This window comes from Podarcis filfolensis, assembly GCF_964270895.1.
Source record: "Podarcis filfolensis genome assembly, chromosome: 6".
Taxonomy (NCBI): Eukaryota; Metazoa; Chordata; class Lepidosauria; order Squamata; family Lacertidae; genus Podarcis; species Podarcis filfolensis.
Window position 1 is genome coordinate 39457621 of NC_139609.1, and position 23109 is coordinate 39480729.

Below are 23109 nucleotides of genomic sequence, written 5' to 3' on the forward strand. Positions count from 1 at the left end.
ACGATTGCAATGTAAAGGAAGAAATACTGCAGTTTAGTTTTGCTGCTAGAGACTCTGCAGTGCATCTGTAGGCTCTGGTTCTGATGCTCTTCCTGGTCAGATAGGAGTATAACTACTAAGTCAAAGGAAGTTGCTCTGATCAGTTGAACAGAGAAGTCAGAGCTATATGCCTTGTTTAACTTATAAAATGAGAATAAAATGAGCATTAGTGGTTCCCTCCATCCTGAAATCATTATGGCCTTTTTTTTAATATATTGGAGGCTTACTGTAATTACTCCTGATTGCAATTAAAAAGAGAATCTCATCTAGCTATGAATATGTTATAATTTAAAACAGAGAAGAGCTATTTAAACAATTCATCACAAACATAACACTTTAGTGGTTATTTGATTATAAAGACAGTTCTTTGAAACCTTGGAATATAATGAAAGGCAATAAAGAATGCAAAAGGAAAGGTTTTTTCTACCTAAGAACACAGTTGAAAGTTACTGCATGCTTTTATTTTTAATTAACAATAGGAAGGTGACCGCCTGAGTGATGAAGACCTGTATAAGTTTCTTGCGGATATGAGAAGGCCATCTTCTGTTCTACGGAGGTTGAGGCCTATCACAGGTATTTTGGTGATCTTTCTGAGAAGGCTGAGGCCTTTTTTAGTTTAGTAGCCACTGACACCTTGAATGGCTTCGATTTTGTTTCTGTATCTGCTTAAGTATTTTGTTTTTCAGTAACAGTGCTGTATGTGGGTCCTATAACATTATTTTCTTGTTTTCCAAAGCAGTAGCTCTACTTAGTAACTAGAAGTTGCATATTTCTTAAGTGATTAAGCAGCAACATTGTTATGTTAACACTACACACACAAACGATAACACTATATTATCCCAACACTGTCACTATATCATGATGCCTGCCTACCTATGCAAAGCAACATTAGAACTTGGTGGCTAAAAGGAAAAAACGACCATATTTTGTAAAGTTTTCCTGATTCACCACCTGGTTATGATTGTTACTCATCATGGGCAGCCAGGCAAATGGTTGCTTACCAGATTGGTTATACTGCTAATTTTTCTTCATAGCTCAATTGAAGATAGACATTTCTCCAGCCCCAGAAAACCCACATTACTGTCTAACGCCAGAGTTGCTGCAAGTCAAACTTTACCCTGATAGCAGAGTACGACCAACAAGAGAGATCCTGGAGTTTCCTGCAAGGGATGTTTATATTCCAAATACAACATACAGGTAAGAGTGGAATTTAGATTTTAATTAGTTCACACAGTGCATGGTACTCTCTTTCACCCAGATGCAGTGATTGAGGCAGATCACACAGAGATTGATGAGTCTGTTCAGGATAATCACACTTTCAGTAATCAGGTAATTGCTCAGAGAACAAAGAGTCTTCAGAGGAAGCTTTTTAATTACTCATTTAGTAAATCCACAATAGCCTGTATCCTCTGGATTTTGTTTTCATATTTCTGGAAGCTGATTAGAGTCACCAGTTCTTAGTTTAGTGCATATTCAGAGGATTACATGAGATATACTAGTTGGTTGTTATCCTGTTGTTCATAAGGTAAAGGTAGAGGTACCCCTGCCCGTACGGGCCAGTCGTGTCTGACTCTGGGGTTGTGCGCCCATCTCGCTTGAGAGGCCGGGAGCCAGCACTGTCTGAAGACACTTCCGGGTCACGTGGCCAGCGTGACGAAGCTGCTCTGGCGAGCCTGCGCCAGCGCAGCACACAGAAACGCCGTTTACCTTCCTGCTATAAAGCGGTACCTATTTATCTACTTGCACTTGAGAGTGCTCTCGAACTGCTAGGTGGGCAGGAGCTGGGACCGAATGACGGGAGCTCACCCCGCCGCAGGGATTCGAACCGCCGACCATATGATCGGCAAGTCCTAGGCGCTGAGGTTTTACCCACAGCGCCACCCGCGTCCCCCTGTTGTTCATACAATCCGGTAAAAAATGAAATAAATGTAGATGCCCTAAGTCTTTCAATTCCTATTACTAGGAATGTTCTCCTAGTGTTGTATTCATCTTTGCTTTGTTTAATTCTAAATTTTATCTGTCATGTTCTCATAATTGCTGTTTAGAATTTTATATTTTAACAATTCATCCAGATTCCTAATTTATCTGCCTGTGGCTACAATCTTATGCTCTTATCTGGAAATAAGCCCTGTTGAATCCATAAGGACACAGGCTTGTAACTAGTGCAGGGCTAAGTAATTGTCTCACCAGCATAAGGATTTACGCTTGTCTCTCCTTCTCCCCCCCCCATGTGTGTCACCACTCTCCCCAGAGGGTTGGAGAAATCCCCAGAACAGTTTTAGGGGGCATGCGGGGGGGGGGGGGAGAGGAGGACAGTCCCGTTGCACAAGTGGAATTACTTACACTCATGGGAGGTTACCTAATGCTGCTTTGAATACATACCTTAGCTGCCATATAAATGTGCTTAGGATTGCATTATAGAAGAGTCCATAAATAGATCCTGAGAGTCCCTTTCAGGTGTCCACCCTTGCAGTGGTGGAATAGATGTTGGATTGTTTGGCATAAGACTACTGTATTCCACTTGATAGTTTATATGAAAATATGGACATTGATCTCTTTCCTTCAAGTAGTATCTATAATGCTGTGTAATATGGACATTTCCTTCCCAATATATTAGCTCTCTAGACAAGTATCTGATTCCACCTTGAAGAGCCCTTCTTTCCTTTCACAGTTGCTCCCCACCAAACTTTCAGAATTGATACACTCCGCAATCATCTGACTCCTTCCATGGAAGTCCTTCTGTCTTCTGTTTAGCTAATCTAGTGCTAGGGTAGTCTGAAGCAGCTTTTTTCATTTGGGGAACTGCTTGTAATAAGAAAACTGAGGCCTGATTCACATTTAACCACTTGCACATTTAGTCACTGGCACATAGGATATGTCTCCATGGTCTGGTCTGGTCTGACCATTTTTTGTGAGAATTTGCAAGAATACCTGGATGGAGGTATATCATAAAAGCAGGGTAAAGCACATGGTTTCATGGCATGCCACCATCCATTTTGGTTATTGATGCTATAAAAATCAAGACCGAACTTCAGTTTGTTAGGCACTGTGAAGTTACACCATCTAAATTGTCTCTTTACATTGGGATGATATCCAAAGATCACAGGGTGGTTTACAATATAAGAACCAATATAAATACATAACATTATTCCTGCCCATTGGTCATCCTGACTGGCCCAGTGGAAATTGGGAGTCTAACAATATTGGAAGTTGGAATCGAAGAGGTGCTCCCAATCTGATTTACTGCAGCACAAAACTCTAGGCCAAAAAAAAAACACAAAAAAGCAACAACCCTCAACAGCTTAACTGAGCTGAAAAGTGATTTCTCCCAAATTTGGTTTTATGTGGAAAGTCTTAATTTTATTCAATAGATGAAGGATGGAAAGAGTTACATTTCTGAAAACTGTATTTAGCCATCACATATGAATAACTGAAAATTCTTTTATTGCAGAAACAGCTTTCTCTAAAACCTGACTGTTCTTCTGGGAACAAGCCAAATTTCTTGTTTCTCAAGGAGAAATTTAATTAACTTCAATGCCAAATCAGGAAGAGGATTTGGAAGGCAATTCCATGTCTCTTTTCAACTAAGTATATTTTTAGGGATTAGGGCAGAGGGATAATAATTGTGGTCAGCCAACCATCAGGGAGTGTGCAGTAAATCAAGGCAGGTAAAAGTCTTCCCAAGGACACAGTGCTACCAAATAATATATGTATAATACAGTCATGTAATCTTTACACAGTGCCTTGTTGTATAACTGGGATGAAAGATACTTTGCTTTTTCTTGGAGAGGTGGTGGGCCACTGAAGAGGGAAATCTATTTCTAAAAGTGATGGATGTGGATCCTTATTTTACATTACTGAAAAGTGAAAAATTCCTTATTATTAGAAATGGGTTATGAGTTTGCTAATGTAAATGATATCAGATTTGTTTATTCAGCAAATGTCATTGAGCCAAGCAGAAGATGAGCGTAAAGATTTTCAAAGCTTTGAGGCCTGCAGCAGATCTAATATGAATTTGCAATATGACACTTCATTTGAGGTACTCCACAGCAGCTGTGAGAGATACTTTATTGTGTTTTCAGCAATGAAATTCAAGGAGTTAAATACTAGATTTCAAAAGAAGAAGAAACAGACACAGCTGCATGCCATGCATTAAGTGTAACATGTAAAAGAGAAATCAAACTTGACAGAAGTCCTCCCAACTACATGGTAGGAGGAAAGGGGAGAACACAACCCTAATACTTCGCTCGAGCTCATTGATTCTTGTCCACATGGCTTAGCTTGATGTGCAAGTGGCGTCATTTCCTTTCCCTTCTCTCAGCAGAGGCTAGTGCAAGGAATTGTGGGAGGCTATGATCACCATAGTGGTGTCCTAAATTCTGGAGGGGCAAATGGCAGACATTCTTCTATAGAGGAGAAGCTAAGGCAGTGCACTTTTCTCTGTCACTGGGGTGGGGGGCAGCTACTAGGCAAGAATTGAATTTTACACTTCACTTGAATGAAATCCAGAATGGAGCCGATTTATTTTGTGCCATCCAGTTCAGTGGAATCTCTTATATAGGTAGAGGTGTGTGCCAGCTATAGTAGGTCACAGGTGTTGTGTAGTAAAAAGCATGTCTGTTCTCCCTCATACAGATGACTTCAGCCTTCATTCAGAGAGACAGGTCTTGCTCTCCCTAAGCTGTGAACTGCATTGCACCCTGTTTATTTCATTCCATAGAGATCCATGAAAGCTGCTGATTTGAACAGAGAACAGTGACATTTTCCTCTAAAGGGCAAAGCCTTCCCCCATGCCTATGGTGACATTGAGATCCATGGTAGTAGGTTATGATCCCCTAAATGTTTCCTGAAAGCAGTAGCTTATTTTCTGCAATCAAAATGAAGTGGCTGAATTCTCTTCTATGGTGATACAGGCTAGGCCAGGCTACGAAAACCAGGTGGGCTGGTGAGGTGCTGTCCTGTGCATCATATTTCCTTTCTGCCCCAAGATTTCTCCTTGGCATGCTTCTTCCCTGCAATGTTGGCTTCTCCTGACTCCCTTGTAGTACAAGTTCTGCTGCTGAGAGAAAGGAGCAAAGGTAGGGAAGCTCAAGCCCTACATGGGGCAAGCTTTTCCCTTCCCTTCTTCCTTCCCATTGGTATGGTGAACGTCTTCAGATATAGCTATCCTTAGGAAAGCTAAGGAAAGCTTGCTAGCCGTGGGTTTCTAGAACCAGCAACAATCCTAAAAAACTGGCTGCATTTGTCCGTTTCCATTACTCAGCCCATCGTTTGACCATACTGTGTTTTTGTATATGGTGGCCACAGAAACAAAATATATCATTAAGGTACAATAGAATTCTTTCGCCTGAGTACTGAAAAGTGCCTTCACTTGGCTCTGACAAAGGTATAATGTGCTTTATTAGGTAGACTCCAAATGGTGATGCTCAGTCAAAATTTTCAAAATCTGTAGAATGTATCATCAGTTTGGTTGATTTGATAAAATAGGGCCTTCCTTTCTGAGGCTTCCAATAGAGCACTCTCTTTTTCCTTTCCAGTTTTCCTCTTGAACTTGATTTGATATATTTTCCATTCAAGTTTGTTTCTTCACATGCCGTATGCCACCAACCACCTGAAGATGAAATTATAAGCACCATTTAATTGATAGCGACAACACTGTAGTACAATCATATGGACTAAGGGTGTGGTTCATAGACCCCCTTTAGGCACCAGAAGGGGCTTCCATGTGTGGAGGAGGATTTCTCACATTTCTTCTCATGCCGTGTTTGATGTCACTTCTCAAAATCCTTGGTAGCATCAACAGTAGCTAGCTGCCTGGTATGAGGAGTTGCTTATCGGGAGGAAGGGAACTTGGAAGAACTGTACCTCTATGAAGCTTGTCGTACCATCCTCCAGATTGGGTCACAAATCCTCAGTGTCCACCACCCCTCTCTCTAGCAACATAGGAAGCTGCCCTATGCTGAGTTGTCTACATTGGCATTGCCTCTCCAGCGTTTCAGTAGGAGATATTCTCAGCTCTACCTGGAGATGCCAGGGATTGAACCTGGTATCTTCTGCATACAATGGCCTCTGCCCCCACCTCCCTTTTTTAAAAAAGAAGTCATTCTATTTTAACTTAATTACCCAGTGTCAGATTTAAAACCCCTCACAGCACTCCTATCTATCTCAAACACTTATATTCTCTGTAAAACTGACGCTCAGAAGTGAACTTTATACAGTTTCATAGTTATCTACATTTATTAGAGGAAGTAAAATAAATAGGATTGAACTGCAAATGAATTAAAATAACTTACTGATTCATGCTGCAAATTTGAATTTTCCACATTGGAGGGGGCAGAAAAGGGTATTTCAGAATAACATTTTTGCCCGGTTTATGGAGAAAGTGCATAGAATACCAGCACTTCTTGGGGATTTACTTAGAGGTGCTCTACAGGAAATCATGTCACCAGTTTGTTATTCCTGTGTGCTACGCGCTCTCTTTTTAGATCTTTGCCAGATCACTTCACTTTTTAGTTCTATTTCTGTTTCCTAAAGTTCTGCCTGATGTTCAGTTAGGGACTAGAAATATATGGGAGAGAAACTCTAGAGCAAGGTTGGGGTAACCTGTGCCACTGCAGATGTTGTTGGTCTCCAACACCCAGCAGCCCCACCCAGCATGGTCATTAGAGAGGATGGGAGTTACACCAACATCTGGAGGGCCACAGCTTATCCATCCTTGCTCTAGAGGGTGATTCACATGTTCAGAGATTGATGAGATGTAGCCTTCCAAGATACTACAGAATGCATGTGGAAAATTACACAACTGGATACTCCTCCATATTAAATAGACATTTATAAAATACCATATTGGGGCAAAAAAGTTATAGTGTCTATGACATGCTAGCTTTCTGAGTGCAGATAAGTTTGTTTCTAAACATGATTGATCACTCAGATGTGCAGTCCCTCACCCAACATACCCAGTTGTTCTTCAGAATTTGGTTCTGGTTCCTAATGCTTCATTTTTCAGAACAGGGAATATATAAGTTTTGTAGACAAAGTTTCAGCTATATCTTCCACAATGTATTTCCCCCCCCGATTTATGAGAAAAACTAAAGCAGCAGCTTGTACAAAAAAGACTACCTGAATTGTTTTCTGGACAGTTGACTTTTCTTTCAGTGTTGCTGTTGTGATCTTTTGTAGAGAACTTCACTTCTTTCTGTTCAGGCAGAACATTAGGGATATTCCCAGTAATCCTGGAGAGAAGAGCAGTGTAGTCTGTTTCTGAACCTCCCATTGTGAATGTGTATTCAATATAACGTTGGTTAGCTCTTGAGTCTTCCAGCTCAATACGCAGGATGTGGTCACCTTGGTTTACAATGGAATAGATCTTTTGTAGGCCCAGCCAAAATTCTCCTGAAAATACAAGTTGCACAGACCGAACTATTAGGGTAGGCTGATGGCAAGACATAAGCAAGTTACTAATTCGGTTAATTAAGCAGACAACCTGAGTCTTGGGAACCCTTGAACTTTTCAGATAATCTCTCTTGGAGATATCTCTTTTTTGTTTACAACTTTTAGATTATGCACTAATGATCAATTAAAACAGGAAACTAAAACTAAATATGAACGGAATGGAACTTTGCAGCTTGCCAGAGTCAGCCAGGGATAATGCAAGGCATACTTAACAAAAGTGTGTGAATGAATCTCTCTGATAAGTGAAGTGAGTGGCATATATAAAATTTAATTGCGGTGGAAATGGAGTGTCAGCCATGAGAAAGGAATGCACTCTTAATAGGCATTTAGGTAGTGTCATTTACCACAGCACATTTAAATTGAACATTCTAAGTGAATTACATGGAGTGCAAAACTAAGCATGTTTTCTTAGAAGTAAGTGCACATTGGATTCTACTTTAAAAAAATAGTTGTATTTTTTTCTACCTTTTTTCCAGAATAACTACATTAAGGCATTTTTTCACTAAAGTTGGGCCAATGGAGTCATTCCAGTTGGCAAAGGTAAATGAGAGGACACTTGAGCAAGAAATAGCGGAAAAGATAAAATGTACCTTTTTAAAACAAACATGTGATTTTGTATTTGTTTCAGATTTCACCACCAGGCAAACTTTATACAATGTAATGATGAAATTTCAGTTTCAACTTTGATTTTGCTGCTGTGGGAAAGTATTATCAACTTTCTCCCCAAGTCAGCGTTTCTTAAAGCTCTGATTTCAAAAGTATTGAAAACTTCACCTTATGAACTCTTTTTTTTAAAAGGAAGATTCACTCTTGAACCACAGCTTGGCTTCCTGTGTCATGTGAACCAGGTGCTTGAACTTTATGTAGGGGGCAGTATTTTTTAATGAAGACCATTATTGTAAAAACAAAAATGCAAAATATCATATTGAGAACAATATTGTTGTGGGGACTTTCATACACCATAGACAATCCAATCTCATGTCATAAATGGAGCTACCATAGTTTCCAGTTAATATAAGAAGGACTGAAAATACCCGTAACAAGCTATGGGAATGCCAAAACAATTTGTAGCTATTAGGAGGAAATGAAATTGCACAGAGATTGTTTGTGTCTTCAATGCAAATTATATAACACAGGTCCCAGCTGGGAGGAAATGGGGAGATGGCACTTAACAACTTTTTGAGCTAATCTACATGTGCAGTTTTTCCTTAAGAAGACCTTGTGATCGTTCAGACATTTTTGCAGTGTTGCACATGCTAAATTTATTTGGATTTCCCCTACCTCTCTTTGGAACAAACTGTCCATGAGTTCAAGTGAACTGCAAACCATCAAACTCATGGTGGGCCACATTTTGTGGAAATATTTTCTATGTAATGAATTTTAGGGCAGGGGTGGGAAACCCCTGATCCTCCAGATGTTGCTGGATGATGTGTGGGACTGATGGGAGTTGGAATCCAGTAACATTTGGTCGGAATCCAATAGCACTCTGGTTTAAGAAGAGAGTCTTTGATGTTAGACATGTCTGCTTTACATATCAAATAACAGCTAGAAAACCCCATAATTTACTGATAACAGCATTTCCTTAGCATCTCTAACATCCAGGATCTTGGATGGCAATAGTAGGAAATGGCTCTTTGCCTGAGATCTTGGAGAGCCATTGCTGGATGGGCCAGTGATTTGACTCTGTATTATTCAACTTCATGTAAGTAATAGAAGAATAGATGTTTTGAGACATCCCTAGATGCTAGGGGTGGAATTGAAGACCATGCTATTACAACTGTTCTGTAAGTGCAAACGTATCTGCATTCCAGGCAGAATCTCCCCTCTCCTCTGCTTGCACACTGTTCTGGGACTTCTCCTGCCCCCCCCAGGAGATTGAGGAGGAGGAGGCCCATTGCACCATGAGTTCTTTCACTGGCTTCCACTAGTGCACCAGATTAGGCTCCAGGTGTATAAAATTGACTTTGCAGTCTTGAAATTATGGTTTTGCAAGTAATGATAATGAAGCCAATTAAACTACTTATGGTCCAAAATATTTCAGGACTTCACTATGTGATTTCAGGATAATTGCTAATATATGTTGCTCCCTGTCCTGGTGGCCAAACAGGGTTGCCACTTCAATTCTTGCCCTCCTTTAGCACCTCTGTAGAAGCAGCTTGGAACATACCTTTAGCAAAATGTGCTGGATGATGTGTCTGTTAGCCTGCACCTTGGTGTCCCAAGTGGATGATTAACCAGTGCAAATAAGGGTGGTTTCTTTCTGCCTGGTCCTCTGATGGGATGATTGGCTGGTTAAGTTTAGAAACCAGGATTTTGTTTCAGCGGAAACCCATTGAGCTTTATGTTGACCCAGTGCTATTCATTGTGTGATATGCATGAAAACTGCCTGTTGTATCAGTCACTACATAGCAACTTTTTTACTGTATATTATGAAGTTTAATTCTAATATGCTGTAAGGGTTCTTGAGTATTTTCTGGCCTCCTTTGGTCCAATATTTTCCTCAAAAAACATTGAGATATAGAAATATCTTTTTGTCTGCATTGCTATGTTTACAGATCTTTAGTACTTTAATACAGTATTTTAGACACCTAAAAAGTGCCTCCTTCTCCTTCACTGTGCACCAATTCATACCAAAACAATGGGGGTGAAGAAAGCTAACCTGTTGAAAACACGCCCAAAATAGCAAATGTGAATCATCCCTTATTCTCCCAATAGGTATTTTTCACTTACTTTAATGTGTTGATGTTTGCATAAACCACAGTCAACTACTATTTTAGCACATAAAAATACTTATTTAGGGAAATGTAAGAGAATGTATTTACCATCCAGGTTGCCGAATCCATTCATATAGTTCTCCCAGGTTTGGTTGAAATCTAGTGATCCATCAGATCTGTTTTGAATAACTGTCCATGCACTTTCTGTGTATGAAAAAAGATAAATAAACTATAAATACTACCTGCTTTATTGCCCCCCCCAAGTTTTGGACTGCAGCAAACATAGGCCCAGTTCATATTGTGCCCCCCATGAATGCTTTTTAATGCAGTTAAATATAGGAAAAAAACAGGTGTGCGCATGCGCGCACACACAATATTTGTAAAGTATTCATTGAATTTACTCCCATGGGAATTTTCATGCATGGGTGTGAAAGTTGTCCATGCCATTTGTCCACTGCTGGAAGAGGTTTAGTTGTGATGATTGTTTAGTCGTGGCATCCTCAGCTGACCTAGTTGGAACATAAGTAATTGATCCTACTGACTGCACCCTTTTTTTTATTTGGTAATCCTAGTTAACTATTGACCAACTATAGTTAAACTGATACTGAGCTAGATGGGCCAATAGTCTGACTCAATATAAGGTAACTTCCTATGTTTCACTAATGGAACAATTAACATCATTCAGGGCAGAAAATGAAGTCCATAATGATTTTTAGCAGGAGAATTAGATGGTCCCTGGTGTAGCTGAACTTACCTGCTTTGATTTCACAGTAGACATTAAAAGCCTCAGATCCTCTGGGCTTAATAGAATAAATGCCACTAGATCTTTCACCTCTGCTGTATATCCACATGCAATCAGTAGCATTTCCTAAGAACAACAAGATTTTAAAAGTTACAAATGCATGACTAAAGTTGTTCGGGGTGAGTTTAAGGCACACTGAAATGCACTCAGTATTGTGGCAGGGACTTGGGTGATGATATTGTATTAAAGAATGCTGTGAATCATTCCTTTGATTGTTATTATTTTTAATATGTCACATCCCATCCAGTTGGTGAGCGCTGACAAAATGGTAAACAAAATGGCTGCTGAGAAACAAGAAGGAAGTATTGGCATGCTTGGGGAAAACTTGTGGCTTGCAGAAATAAGCTTTTAAAAATAAAACAAACCTAAATGGACAAATGCCATCAAAGCAGCCAAATGAGCATGTTCGTTAACAACAGAATGAACAGCGACAGTTGAAAAAATAATTGAGTGGGGAGGAGAAAGAGTAGAATGTCCTACTTGTAGGAAATGGATGACTCGAAGCTTGAATAGGAGCTTTCCTTTTTCGGAGGGAGGATACACTGCAACATGTTGTGGAAGGCCACACTTGTTTTTCCAACAACAGTAATAAAGAGAATTTAACAGTGTGGCATTCAAAGATGTATACCCATAGAAAAATGTATACTAGAACAGTGTTCACAGATGACGGTGTACACAAGGATTACTTGTTTCCTTCTTCTTCCACAGGGGCAGTTACCTTTGTAATCTTGAACGTTAGCTGTTGTATTAAGTTTAGTTTGCCTTGTTTCATTTTCTTCTCTCGAGGGGAATAAAGTCTGTGTGTTGTCTTGAAAACCAGGGCTGCTTAGCTGGGGGGCAGAGAATTATTATTATTATTAGTCTTTTTTTTGTTAATAAAGTTCATCATTCATCTACTGATATTTTGGAGCACAGGTATATTGAGATAACAAAATGGGGAGAAGTGGTTTACTGATGGTAGAGACCTCTTATATTTACAAGAGAATTCCTGAGAATGAAGCATTCCCCCTCCCCAGCACCTTTCTACAGTCATGTGTGGGGCGTGCCCAATTTCTTTTACCACAAGAGTGGTAAAGATCGTTAGCTGAAGGAGGTGTTTTTGGAATTTTTCTAGTTGAAATACAACAAGGAAATGTTATTTTTCCATTCCAATCCTGGAGCTACATTGGGAATACACAGGGAAGACAGATAGTGTCCACAAATTATCTTAGAGCATGATGGAAATGTATTGAAATTATTAAATCATCATGTAAGGTGAGTTATTCCCTGTCCACTTTGCTATTTATTCAGTAGTTTGTACTGTTTCCATTAGTTCTTTATTTCTCCCAATTTCTGCACCCTTTACCTCTTTCTCAGTTCCCAGCTGTCTCAAAAATCACCTAATATCCCTGAAAAGACTGCCCTCATTTGGAGGAGGACATTGGTAAAGCAGCAATGTTACCTTCTCTTCCAGGTCTTCTATTTGTTCTTGTTGTTTGCCAATTTGAACATGCTGCGCTTGAACTCTTTTGAGAAGGGATCTGAGGTGGTTGTCCTGCTGCTCGACGAAGTTCTGCAGGGAGAGCATAAACAGTGGCTTGGTTTCAAAGGACCATGAAGCAGAAGGATAAAATTTAATAGTGCAAGTCCATGAACTCTTGATCAAGCTCTGGCTGATGTATTTCAGTGTGGAGTCAGTGTTTTACAGCATGAGAAATATGCAGAGTACAGAGGATCCAGGCCAGGCATAGAGAATTTGTGGCCTTCCAGATTTTGGTGGACTACAACTTGCATCAGCCATGCTGGCTGTGGCTGAGGGATGTTGGAGTTTATTTCATAAAATGTATATACTGCTTTATTGTACAAAAACCCTCAAAGCGGTTGGTGAGTAAGTTCACTAACATCTGAAGGGTGGCAGGTTTTCCACCCCAGATTTGTATTTGCAGTATATGTGCTCTAAAGTTAAAGGTACCCCTGACCGTTAGGCCCATCGCAGACAACTCTGGGGTTGCGCGCTCATCTTGCTCTATAGGCCGAGGGATCCGGCGTTTGTTCGCAGACAGCTTCCGGGTCATATGGCCGGCATGGCTAAGCCGCTTCTGGTGAACCAGAGCAGGACACGGAAACACCGTTTACCTTCCTGCTGGAGCAGTACCCATTTATCTACTTGCACTTGATGTGCTTTCGAACTGCTAGGTGGGCAGGAGCTGGGACCGAGCAATGGGAGCTCACCCCGTCGTGGGGATTCGAACCACCCACCTTTTGCTCGGCAAGCCCTAGGCTCTGTGGTTTAGACCACAGTCTCACCCACGTCCCATATGTGCTCTAGTAGGCTACAAAAAGAGATTTTGTGTAAAATATTGCTGATAGAAGAGCTTCTTTGGATTTAGGGTCCTTGTAGGAGGCTTTCTGCTAGAAGAAGGGCACCTCTCAGTGCAAGCCAATTTCACCAAAGGCTGTTGTCTTACCATGCTAAACAGAAGGTATATCCTCAATCTTATTTGGAGGGATGGTTTTGTATAGTCAAATCATGCAACAATCCTGTTTTGCTTCATAATCTATGGATCCTGTACTCTGCCCTAAAAAAGCAATGGATTAAGAGCTGGTTTCTTGGAACTGAAGCAAAGCTGCTGTCTGGTGACTGGGACTTGCTTTTATTATCTGTTTTGGCATCCCACCCCATCTCACCCCCTAAAAAAGCAGTCATTTTGCTGGAAAGGACCTTTGATATCCAAAGGGAAGGTTAAGGAATTCAGACTTTGAGAATCCCAGTACAAATGCACCTGATGCACCCTTCTTGTACTGGTGTGTACACCACTGCTGGCCATCATGGAGAAACTCTTAATTCATTCCTACCCTTTAAGTCCTGATTGTCTTCTATTTCCTTTCCCCTGGCTGGCTGGCTGAATTCATAAGCCACTTCCTTCTACTTCAGCAACAACAACTCATACAAACCTGACCATCTTGTACAAAGTTACTCAGTTAACTGTCATCAGAGAGGCCCTGCTCCATCTGCTCTTAGTAGTTTTGCCATATCTTGGAGACATTCTGCCCCAAAAATGTATGCTTTGTGCATGTGCTTTTATTGTTTGGGCAGCAGCTGAACACCATTTCATTTTTCTAGGCTTTTTGCTTAAATTATTTCATGATCTTTTGCCGCTTTGCTGATGTTGCTTTTGGCACTTGTTGATACATTATCAGTTGCAGCTGAGTTACTCGTTGTGTTGATTGTGGAATTATTATTTTTAAAGCAGCAGTCTGTTTTAAATTTTGTAAAGACAAGCTGTGAAAAGTACAAATATTTAAAAATAAATGAGCCTTTCCTATGTCATAGTCTTATGTTATGAAAGGGAAGCGGTTCCAGCCACCCAGGGTACTCTGATTATCCTCCTTTATGGACTGTCCAGAAAAAAATTTCTAGGTGCAAAAGCATATGGCTTACATGTTTAGAACAGTGACCATCCCTGGCTTTTGTTAAAATAATTCATCTCGTTGTGGTTGCTTTTTGGTAAAGCACAGAGCATACATGAGCCATTGTTTAGTTCTCTAGATATTCCGTGGATTAAATTAGGAACAAATTTACAGTAAAGAACCAGTTGTTACTTTCTTGATAACTACGTTCATTTCATTCCTCAGAATGCAGTGATGTGGCTTTCCTGGAAATGTTTGAAGTAGAAAACATTCCTGTGCATAAACAAGGGTAGTTTGCACTGGAAAATGTTTTCACTGTAAAGCCCAGCCAGATTGGCGGGGTATAAATAATAAAATGATTATCATCATAGCAGGGGTATCCAACATGGTGCCTGCAAATATTGTTGGTCTCCTAACTGCCATCAGCCCCAGCAAGCATAGCCAGTAGTCAAGGTGATGTCTAGCAACATCTGGAGAGTACTGCTGTAAGGCATCAGAACATTTTCCTATACTGTACTGTACAATTTGTACCTGAACACAAATTGACCTGATTTGCAAAGGAAGTTTTGGCTATTCCTTCCCCAAAGAGTGATCTAATTTAGCATCTTAATTTTTTAAAACGTTTTAGCATCTTAATTTTACTTATCACTGGAAACAAAGTGAAACTGTATGAAACAGCTGCTAGATAAAGTATATTTTACATCACTGATATTAGTGCAACAAGGTCATAATTGACTTTGGAGCTTTGGATTCCATCAGTAGCCTGGAAACCATTTCAGGTAACTTTGGCAATATTAAATCTATTCCATACCTGCTACTTACTTTAAGTGATGCAATTTCGTCAGGCTCCTGATTTTCAATCTGGGTCTGAAACAATTTGGTTATTTTTTCTTCCAGCTTCCCTACTTTATCCTGAAGTTGAATCTTCTCCCGTGAAAGTATTTCTATCTTGGAATTCAGCTCCACAGAGATGTTCCTTATCTCTTCGTTATTGACTTGCAACATGGAAGTAGTGTTTTTTAGCTGTTCCTCGTCTTCTTTTATCTCATTGGCTTGTTTCGAGATCTCATTAAAAGATTGGTCAAAAAGGTGAAGTTTCTGAAAGATGTCATCCATCTGGCCTTTGGTCTTGATGGCAAAGTCTTTAAGGCCACGCCCAAGCTGGAGCAGCCCGTTGGCTAGTAATTGCACATCATGTAACATAGCAAACCTTGGCTCAGGAGATTCTGGTACAAAGGAAAACTCATCTCCATCTAGTCCAGTTGCAGCAACTAGAGAAATTACGAAGAGTAATACTAGTATTATTTTCATTTTCTTTCTGCTTATGATAGCCTTTGGAAATGAAAAGCTTTTCCAAGCTGCTGTTAGCCTTTCTATGTGATAGTCCTTGCAACTTAGTTTGCCTATAAATATGTGCTGCTCAGACCTGAAAAGTCAAGTTGAGGTAGTTGATCATTAAACTTAAATGAGTGTAACCTGTGTCCTTGTTAGGCTTTTTGTACATCGAAACAGACAAAGCAACCTGACTAGCCATTTATGACAGGGACTTTTTTTTTGATCAGCTGTGAGGAGAGATCAGCTGGAGGCAGTACTTAAGTGGTGAGGCTTCTAGTCAGTGACTACCTAGCCCTCCTATAAAATTTGACCAGTTGCTCAAGGACCTTGCTGAGACAACTTGTATGTTTTGGCCTCAGCTATAGGAGTACTATACCTCCACTTTGATCTCCTTCAACGATGCATAGCCTTGTTTTGCCCTGGCTGCCTGGGGAGCCTGGAACTACTGATCTCTCCTTGCTTGGCCCATCATTCCTTCTTGGTGGTTGGCATCCGTGTGGATCATAATAAAGGCTGAAAAGGGAGAGTATATGCAAATTAGGAAGGGGGCCACCATGTTATTCAAACAGAAATGATTTCCTCCATACTTTAGGACACCATTGAACCCCAAAGGGGATATAAAGCTGTAAGGGATTTATAAGACTCTGAAAAGTTCATGTGTAGGAGTACACTATAAGAAGGTCATACCTATGACAAAATATACCATGCACTGGCAGAATGCTATATGAAGAGTGTAGGGTTTTAAAGAGATAATTCACTGCAAAGACAAGGAAAGAGACATAGCCTGGAAGGGAGAAAGAAGATCACTTCCAGGATCGTCACGAGAAAGTATGATGGCATTTGTCCTATTGGATGCAAGTTGTGGGGTTTTAACTCTTCATTTCTTTTCCTCTTGCAACACTGTCAACCCCGGGCCAGGATTCTGTTTGCTGAGCTTTTTAAAGCAAATAGATGCATGTTGAACAGAAGGAGAAACTTTTAACCTTCTAACCAAAACAGTTTCGCTTTGGATAGAAAGGTTCCTCACCTGTACTTAAGAGAAAATATCACCAAAGAAGAGTGCAAAGGGCATAAGTCCTTTTTTTTAAAATGGCCAGTACCAATATGAGTCCCCAGAAGAACACTGTTCTTAATATAGGGATCACACAGCTTGGCTTCGCAAATACATTTAAATCCCTCTCTTAAGCTACTAATAACACTTAATGAAAGTTTTATGAGAAAAGAACATTTTAAAGTAAATTTTCATATCCATTTTTATTTGAAAAAGCACGTTGAGGAGCAAATGTATTCATGCCAGAATGAGGTAATTTAGGAGAGCCACAAAAAAGGAGGAAAAAGAAGTATTTCAGCAGCCGCCTGCAGAAATAATAAAGAGAACATTGATTAAGCCAGATGACCAATGGGGATGAAATTCCAGCGCTTAATTCAGCATGAAGGTCTTCCTTTGAAACAGAAAGAATGCCCTATCTGCTCACTTCAGCTTGCTGCAGTGTATGGAATGCAGAAAGATAATGTGGCTCTGTAGTCCACCATTCTGTGTAGCACAAGAAAAATGCAAAATCTATTGGGTTTGATTTGAAGGTATGTCTGCTACTGACAACAGAAGGTTCCTTCCTCTGACAGAGGGAGATTCTGTCTGTTTGGAGAATATGAGCCATTGGAAGCAACCCATTGAGAATGGAGTGTCGTGGTGAGTCAGGGAAGTTGTGGCTCAGTGGAATATGGAATATGGCAAGCGTAGGCAAACTCTGCCCTCCAGATGTTTTGGGACATCCCTGACCACTGGTCCTGTTAGCTAGGGATGATGGAAGTTGTAGTCCCAAAACATCTGGAGGGCAAAGTTTGCCTATGCCTTGAATATAGTATATGCCAAACCATTGGTGGAGGATCTGTAGCAAGTGACCCAGTGATGTTTTGTGTTTGGGAGTTTGTGAAAAGCCAAATGGTAAAACGTAGATGTGTCATGTCAAAATGGGCAAAGATATATTGAGAAATAATGCATTCTGACTCTCATTTTCCTTTGCTGTTTGCAGGCTACTTCTCTTACATGATTTCTCTTTGCATTTTTTATGTTTCAGAAGTGTAAGAAAGCAGGCAGAAAACATGCAATAATGTGCATCATTGGCCTCACACAACACACTGCTACATTGCTCCAATAGTTTATAACTGATGCCCAAGACACTTTGGTATATCTTCATTATTGTATGATGCAGTATTCATTATGTAATATTCATTTATTTTTTTACAGAAACCTTCTGTATGTCTATCCTCAAAGCCTTAACTTTGCCAACCGTCAAGGATCTGCTCGGAACATCACTGTAAAAGTCCAATTTATGTTTGGAGAGGATCCAAGTAACGCAATGCCGGTATGGGGTGTGTGTGTGTGTGTGTGTGTGTGTGTGTGTGTGTGTTTGCTTTTGACTTTGGTGCCTCAATTGTTTTTCATGTGTTGGATGTGTGCTACATGTGGTGTTCTGTGGATCTAGCCTGAGTAGTCTGCTTTGGACTCAGTGTTGCTTCCTATCCTTTCTGCAAGCCCAACAGAAATATAGCACAGTTTATATTAAATTTAAATATTTATGACATGTTATTTTATGACATGTTGTTTCCTCTAATTTATTTACTAATTGAATAAATTTATACCCCACTTTTTTAGAAGTCTTCTCTACAAAGTGGCTTCCACAGCATCTAAGATTGTTTTACACACATTAGAATATACAAATAAAATATAAGAATTGGAGAAACATATGCTCCATGCATTTCAAATGAGAAAAGCAGCATTAAAATCCAAGGACCCACAGCACAAAATCCTCAAGACAATGTTACCCACTAACAGCTGGTGAGGAAAGAGCTGTCTTCAAAGGTCTTTTATACATTGTAAAGGACCCTCAACTGGACAGTCTCACAATTGAGTGGCCATTGCTGAGAAAACTCCTTTATGGATAGCCACAATCATAGCCCCTACGCAAGGCTAATCTAACCTTTCAAACTTCATGGTGCATTTGGGCTTGTGCTTATGTAGTTCTTGCCATTTCTTTTCTACGATGCTCATACAACCAACATTGCTTAATGTGCAGCAGAGAAATGGAATCGCCTCTCTCATGAAATTGTAGCAACCAGCATTCCAGCCAAATCACCTCCTGCCCGATTTCCATTTGTAATCATTGTTTAAACTGATGTGCATCATAATTATATAAAATGTAATTTTACCAGTAGAGGTTCTGGTGTTCATTTTGCCTTGGCAAAATTGACCGACATTTCACTGATGTTGGTAAAGGCTCTTGGCTCCTAGCCTAACTTCTAGAACTCAAAAGCAATATTAAATTGTCTTGTTTTATTTCCTTTTGCAGGTAATATTTGGAAAATCCAGCTGTGCTGAATTTTCAAAAGAAGCATATACAGCTGTTGTGTATCATAACAGGTAAAATGCAAAAGACGCCACATGACACTATGTGCATAATGCAATTAAAATTGGAAGCCAGACAGTAGTGGTTATAACAGTGTACCAGTAGCTAGGTACACAGTGCTTTTGATTATAAGTATAAAGCAAAACAGTGACAAAGGCCTTGATGATTCTGCAGTCCTCTTGGTCTGTGGACAATGTAATGTGGGATACATACATATAGTCGACCCGTACCATATGGAGATGCCATTTTTTGATAATGGTTTTATCACTATGTGTATCGATCCTTTGATTGGCAGCTGATGCAAAGCATGGCATTTAGACTTCTTTAAGAATCCTATGGGGAGCATGGCATGTCAAGTACATGAACACTGCATCAGCCTTTATGTAGGATTTTTTTCTCAGGTGCTCTCCGTTTCATGAAACCAACCACCACCATGACACTATTGCTTTCGCTGTGTTGTTTGTAAGCATACGCTATGTCTAAATACAGAAAAGCTACCCATTAGAATGGTGTATATATAAAAACTTTTAAAATATGAGTATTGTACTATCATGCACAATATATTTTGGATGAAGAATCTGACATTGAAATTCACGCTTTGGAATGCCAAATTCAAAAAGTCCTGGCAACAGATAACCTTGCAATATGGTCTGTCTTGCAAAAGGCACTGAGCTTGCTTGTTTGTTTATTTATTGAATCAGATATTCAGTACATCTAAAAATTAAATCCTGCAATTGGTAGACATTCCAGTCGTTAACGGAACTTGTCCCAATACTCAGTTTATTTGGGTTTAAAGTTTATTTAGTTTGTGAGGAATATTTTTTTCTTGTAATTATGTCCAGAATTTTTGTCTTCCTCTTCAAGCTATTAATAGTGGAATATATTGGATGGAGCCCAATGAAGGGTAAAAGTGGTTTAGGACTGAGGCCAAAGTGCCCAAATCCTATTAAGGTTTAAAGTGTCCAAATCTCATTTATATGTTATTTGGCTTTTTCAGGGATTTGTCATTCTTTTGACTTTTAAATCACATGCAGCTTGATCCTGGTGGCATGCCAAGTATTCTAGCAAAACACTTAGAAAAAGGGTCAATAAATTTTGGCTGGTTTAGGTAGCCAGGGCTTGAGCAGCCAGCAAAAATTGGAGGCTCCCAGGACCCTGTCCCTCCCCACTGGGAGCAGGGGAGGGCTTCAAAGGTGCTCATCTGCACAATGTGAGACTGGCTCGGCTCCAATAAGAGTTTGGGTTCATCTATTTTGCACTGCATTTCTGAACATTTACACTGTCTCCAAAGTGGTTTCATCACATACAAGGTCAGCTCTCTTCCTTGAGCTCGTAGCTGATGCTGTTGTGGAGCAGGGCAAGGAATTTTCCAGAGTGCTGTGATATGTTTTGAAGGTGCTCAAAGCACTTCTGATCTTCGCTGAGTCATGAGTACATTTATCTTACTGTAAAGTACCGTAGTGGTTTACCGTTTCTCAGGCTTGTCTCCCTGTCTGTAACTTGCTAAGAGAGAACAAACAGGCCATTAAATATTTAAAGAATAGCATCCCTGTATCATTAAACCAAGATTTGATCATGCAAATTTGCCTCTTATCTTAGAAATACTAAATTCACCTGAAGGTCTTATAGAATTTGGTTTTCTGGAATTAGGGAACTAAGCGGGAATTATAAATTCTTTTTTTCTTTATGCTTCTCACATCAGAAGATTCTATTTAAATGCAGAAGAGCAGCAGGCAGTTAAGCATGGGTGTATTCTAGGCTTCAAAAGCTTTATACTTACAGATGAATTTTTTTATCTCAAAACAGATCTCCTGATTTTCATGAAGAAATCAAGATTAAACTCCCTGCTACTTTAACTGACCACCACCACCTGCTTTTCACTTTTTATCATGTCAGTTGCCAACAAAAACAAAATACTCCTCTGGAGACGCCTGTTGGATACACGGTAAAAGCACACAGAGAAACAAACCATTTATCCCACAAATCCTCTCTCCCTTTTACTCCCCACTCCTTTCATTTTTCATCTGGGAGCAGGAAGGGAGGAGGAGAGCCACAGAATTTTTTTTTATTTTGTTTGGTTCAGGTTATTTCTGTATTCTAGTAATTTCTGACTCTTTGATGTCACTGAGAGCTCAGCATCATGTGACAAGGTTGAAAGTGACCACCCACTGTGGTACTCAGAATTGGGAACAAGAACAGAGGCAAGCTGGCAGTGGACAGAAAGATATATTCTTGTGGACTGCAAATAATACAATTTGGGTTTATTCTGAGTTTCGTTCTATAAAAATGAACCTTTGTGTTCCCACTTTAGTTTGAAGCATTCCTTTCATGCTTTCCATTTTCTAGTCTTACATTTCCTTCCACCTCTTCCTTTTAGAGCAGCGGTAGGGAACCTGTTTCAAACCGAGAGCCACGTTACCTCATGGACAGCGCATGCATGGGGCAGGTGGGGCCAGGGCCAAATGTTTCTGGAGCAACAGATATTTCTTGCCTTTGTCCAGTAGACTCCATTCCAGCCCAGCAAAAATCAGAGCACCACACAGGCATTATCATCATTCAGAGACTAATATGAGCAAGGCAAAGGCACTTAAGAAGGACGCAGGGCAGGGCCAGTGAGGGGCACTGCCTGGAGAAAGGGGGCGTGGCCTGGGGAGAACCTGGGGGCCTCTGGGATTGTGGCCTGCGACCCTGTTTTGGAGTACGAATTGGAGCGTATACCACTCAACACAAAGTCCATACACTCTTGAACCCAAATCCTTGTGATTCTGATAGTGTGTTGTTCTTATCCTGTACCTTCAGATAAGTTTTATTATTATTACGTTGGATGAATTGGACATACCCTGTGTACAAATGAGATATTTTGCCTTCTTCCCCCCGTTAACAGTGGATACCAATGCTTCAGAATGGACGGTTGAAAACCGGTCAGTTCCTTCTCCCTGTTTCCCTAGAGAAACCACCTCAGGCATACTCTGTGCTCTCTCCAGAGGTCAGTAGTTCCTTGCGCTAATGACAAATTAAGCAGTAGGCATCTGAAATATTCTGACTCCTTACTTAGACAGCAAGCTTTAAAAGATGTTCATATCTTCCATGTCTAATATTGAATGGAGTGCCTGCTTTTGCTAGACCTATCTGTAATTGATATTTCTGCTTTGTAATCAGACTCCTGAATGCTTTTATTATTTGCTTCCTCCCCACCCTCAGGTGCCGCTGCCTGGAATGAAGTGGGTAGATAACCATAAGGGAGTTTTTAATGTAGAAATAGTTGCTGTGTCATCTATTCATACACAGGTATGTATTCATAGCAGTCCCTACATGAGAAAGGCTTGAATCCAATCTAGATATAATTTCTCCTATCTCTCTCACAGAGAAATGTATTTTTTGTTTAGACAAAGGATATAATTCGCTTTTGAAGTAACATGACTTAGTATATTTTGTTGGGACTTTTGTCTATACAGGACCCTTACCTTGACAAGTTCTTTGCCCTTGTTCATGCCCTGGATGAACACATGTTCCCTGTGCGGATAGGCGACATGAGAATTATGGAAAACAACTTGGAGAATGAACTGAAGAGCAGCATTTCGGCACTGAATTCCTCTCAGCTGGAGCCTGTGGTGCGATTTCTCCATCTCTTGCTTGACAAACTGATCCTCTTGGTTGTACGACCTCCTATCATTGCTGGCCAAATAGGTATTTTATTTATGCTTGGGTTTTTAAAAAACATGATAGACCTTGGAGCGAACCCTCCCTGCTGCATTAATTCTTCACACTTTAAATTGCCATAATCACATGTAGCCCTTTTGTTCTTCGTGGACATGTTCAAGGATGCTTTCATTGTTCACCTGTAACATTTGGGGGCCATCATTGATTGGAAGTCTCGATGAATGGAATAGGAGATGTTTGGAATTCACCATGTGTGTGTTTCTGTGTTACTCTCAATAGAGTTCGCCAGAGCTGGCTTGACGTTCAGTGC

At 40.2% G+C, this 23109-nt stretch overlaps 2 protein-coding genes across 16 annotated transcripts in view; one reads left to right on the top strand and one right to left on the bottom strand.

Moving 5' to 3' along the window:
* The window catches only part of DOCK7 (dedicator of cytokinesis 7), a 117270-nt gene that overhangs the window by 50869 nt on the left and 43292 nt on the right, over window positions 1–23109 (top strand). For all 15 annotated transcript variants that reach the window (XM_083621218.1, XM_083621212.1, XM_083621219.1 and 12 more), the window contains exons 15-22: window positions 519–612; window positions 1074–1236; window positions 17981–18098; window positions 19083–19153; window positions 20946–21084; window positions 22024–22125; window positions 22341–22427; window positions 22595–22826. In XM_083621218.1, the coding sequence (XP_083477344.1) occupies window positions 519–612; window positions 1074–1236; window positions 17981–18098; window positions 19083–19153; window positions 20946–21084; window positions 22024–22125; window positions 22341–22427; window positions 22595–22826 (1006 nt within the window). The remainder of the gene's footprint in view (window positions 1–518; window positions 613–1073; window positions 1237–17980; window positions 18099–19082; window positions 19154–20945; window positions 21085–22023; window positions 22126–22340; window positions 22428–22594; window positions 22827–23109) is intronic.
* ANGPTL3 (angiopoietin like 3) lies at window positions 5416–15859 on the bottom strand. Its single transcript, XM_083621300.1, has 7 exons — window positions 15220–15859; window positions 12449–12559; window positions 11726–11837; window positions 10960–11073; window positions 10314–10409; window positions 7159–7431; window positions 5416–5650 (listed from the first exon to the last, which is right to left on the bottom strand). The coding sequence occupies exons 1-7, from the start codon at window positions 15706–15708 to the stop codon at window positions 5466–5468; spliced, it is 1380 nt and encodes a 459-aa protein (XP_083477426.1). The 5' UTR covers window positions 15709–15859; the 3' UTR covers window positions 5416–5465.

Bases quoted from the DNA above. Each gene is read 5' to 3' on its own strand.
- ANGPTL3 (XM_083621300.1), bottom strand. From the start codon at position 15,708: ATGAAAATAATACTAGTATTACTCTTCGTAATTTCTCTAGTTGCTGCA. The intron at 11,074-11,725 runs GTAACTGCCCCT...TGTTGTTCTTAG, and splicing joins TAACGTTCAAGATTACAAAG to GAAATGCTACTGATTGCATG. The intron at 5,651-7,158 runs GTAGTCTTTTTT...TTTCATCTTCAG, and splicing joins CTGTCCAGAAAACAATTCAG to GTGGTTGGTGGCATACGGCA.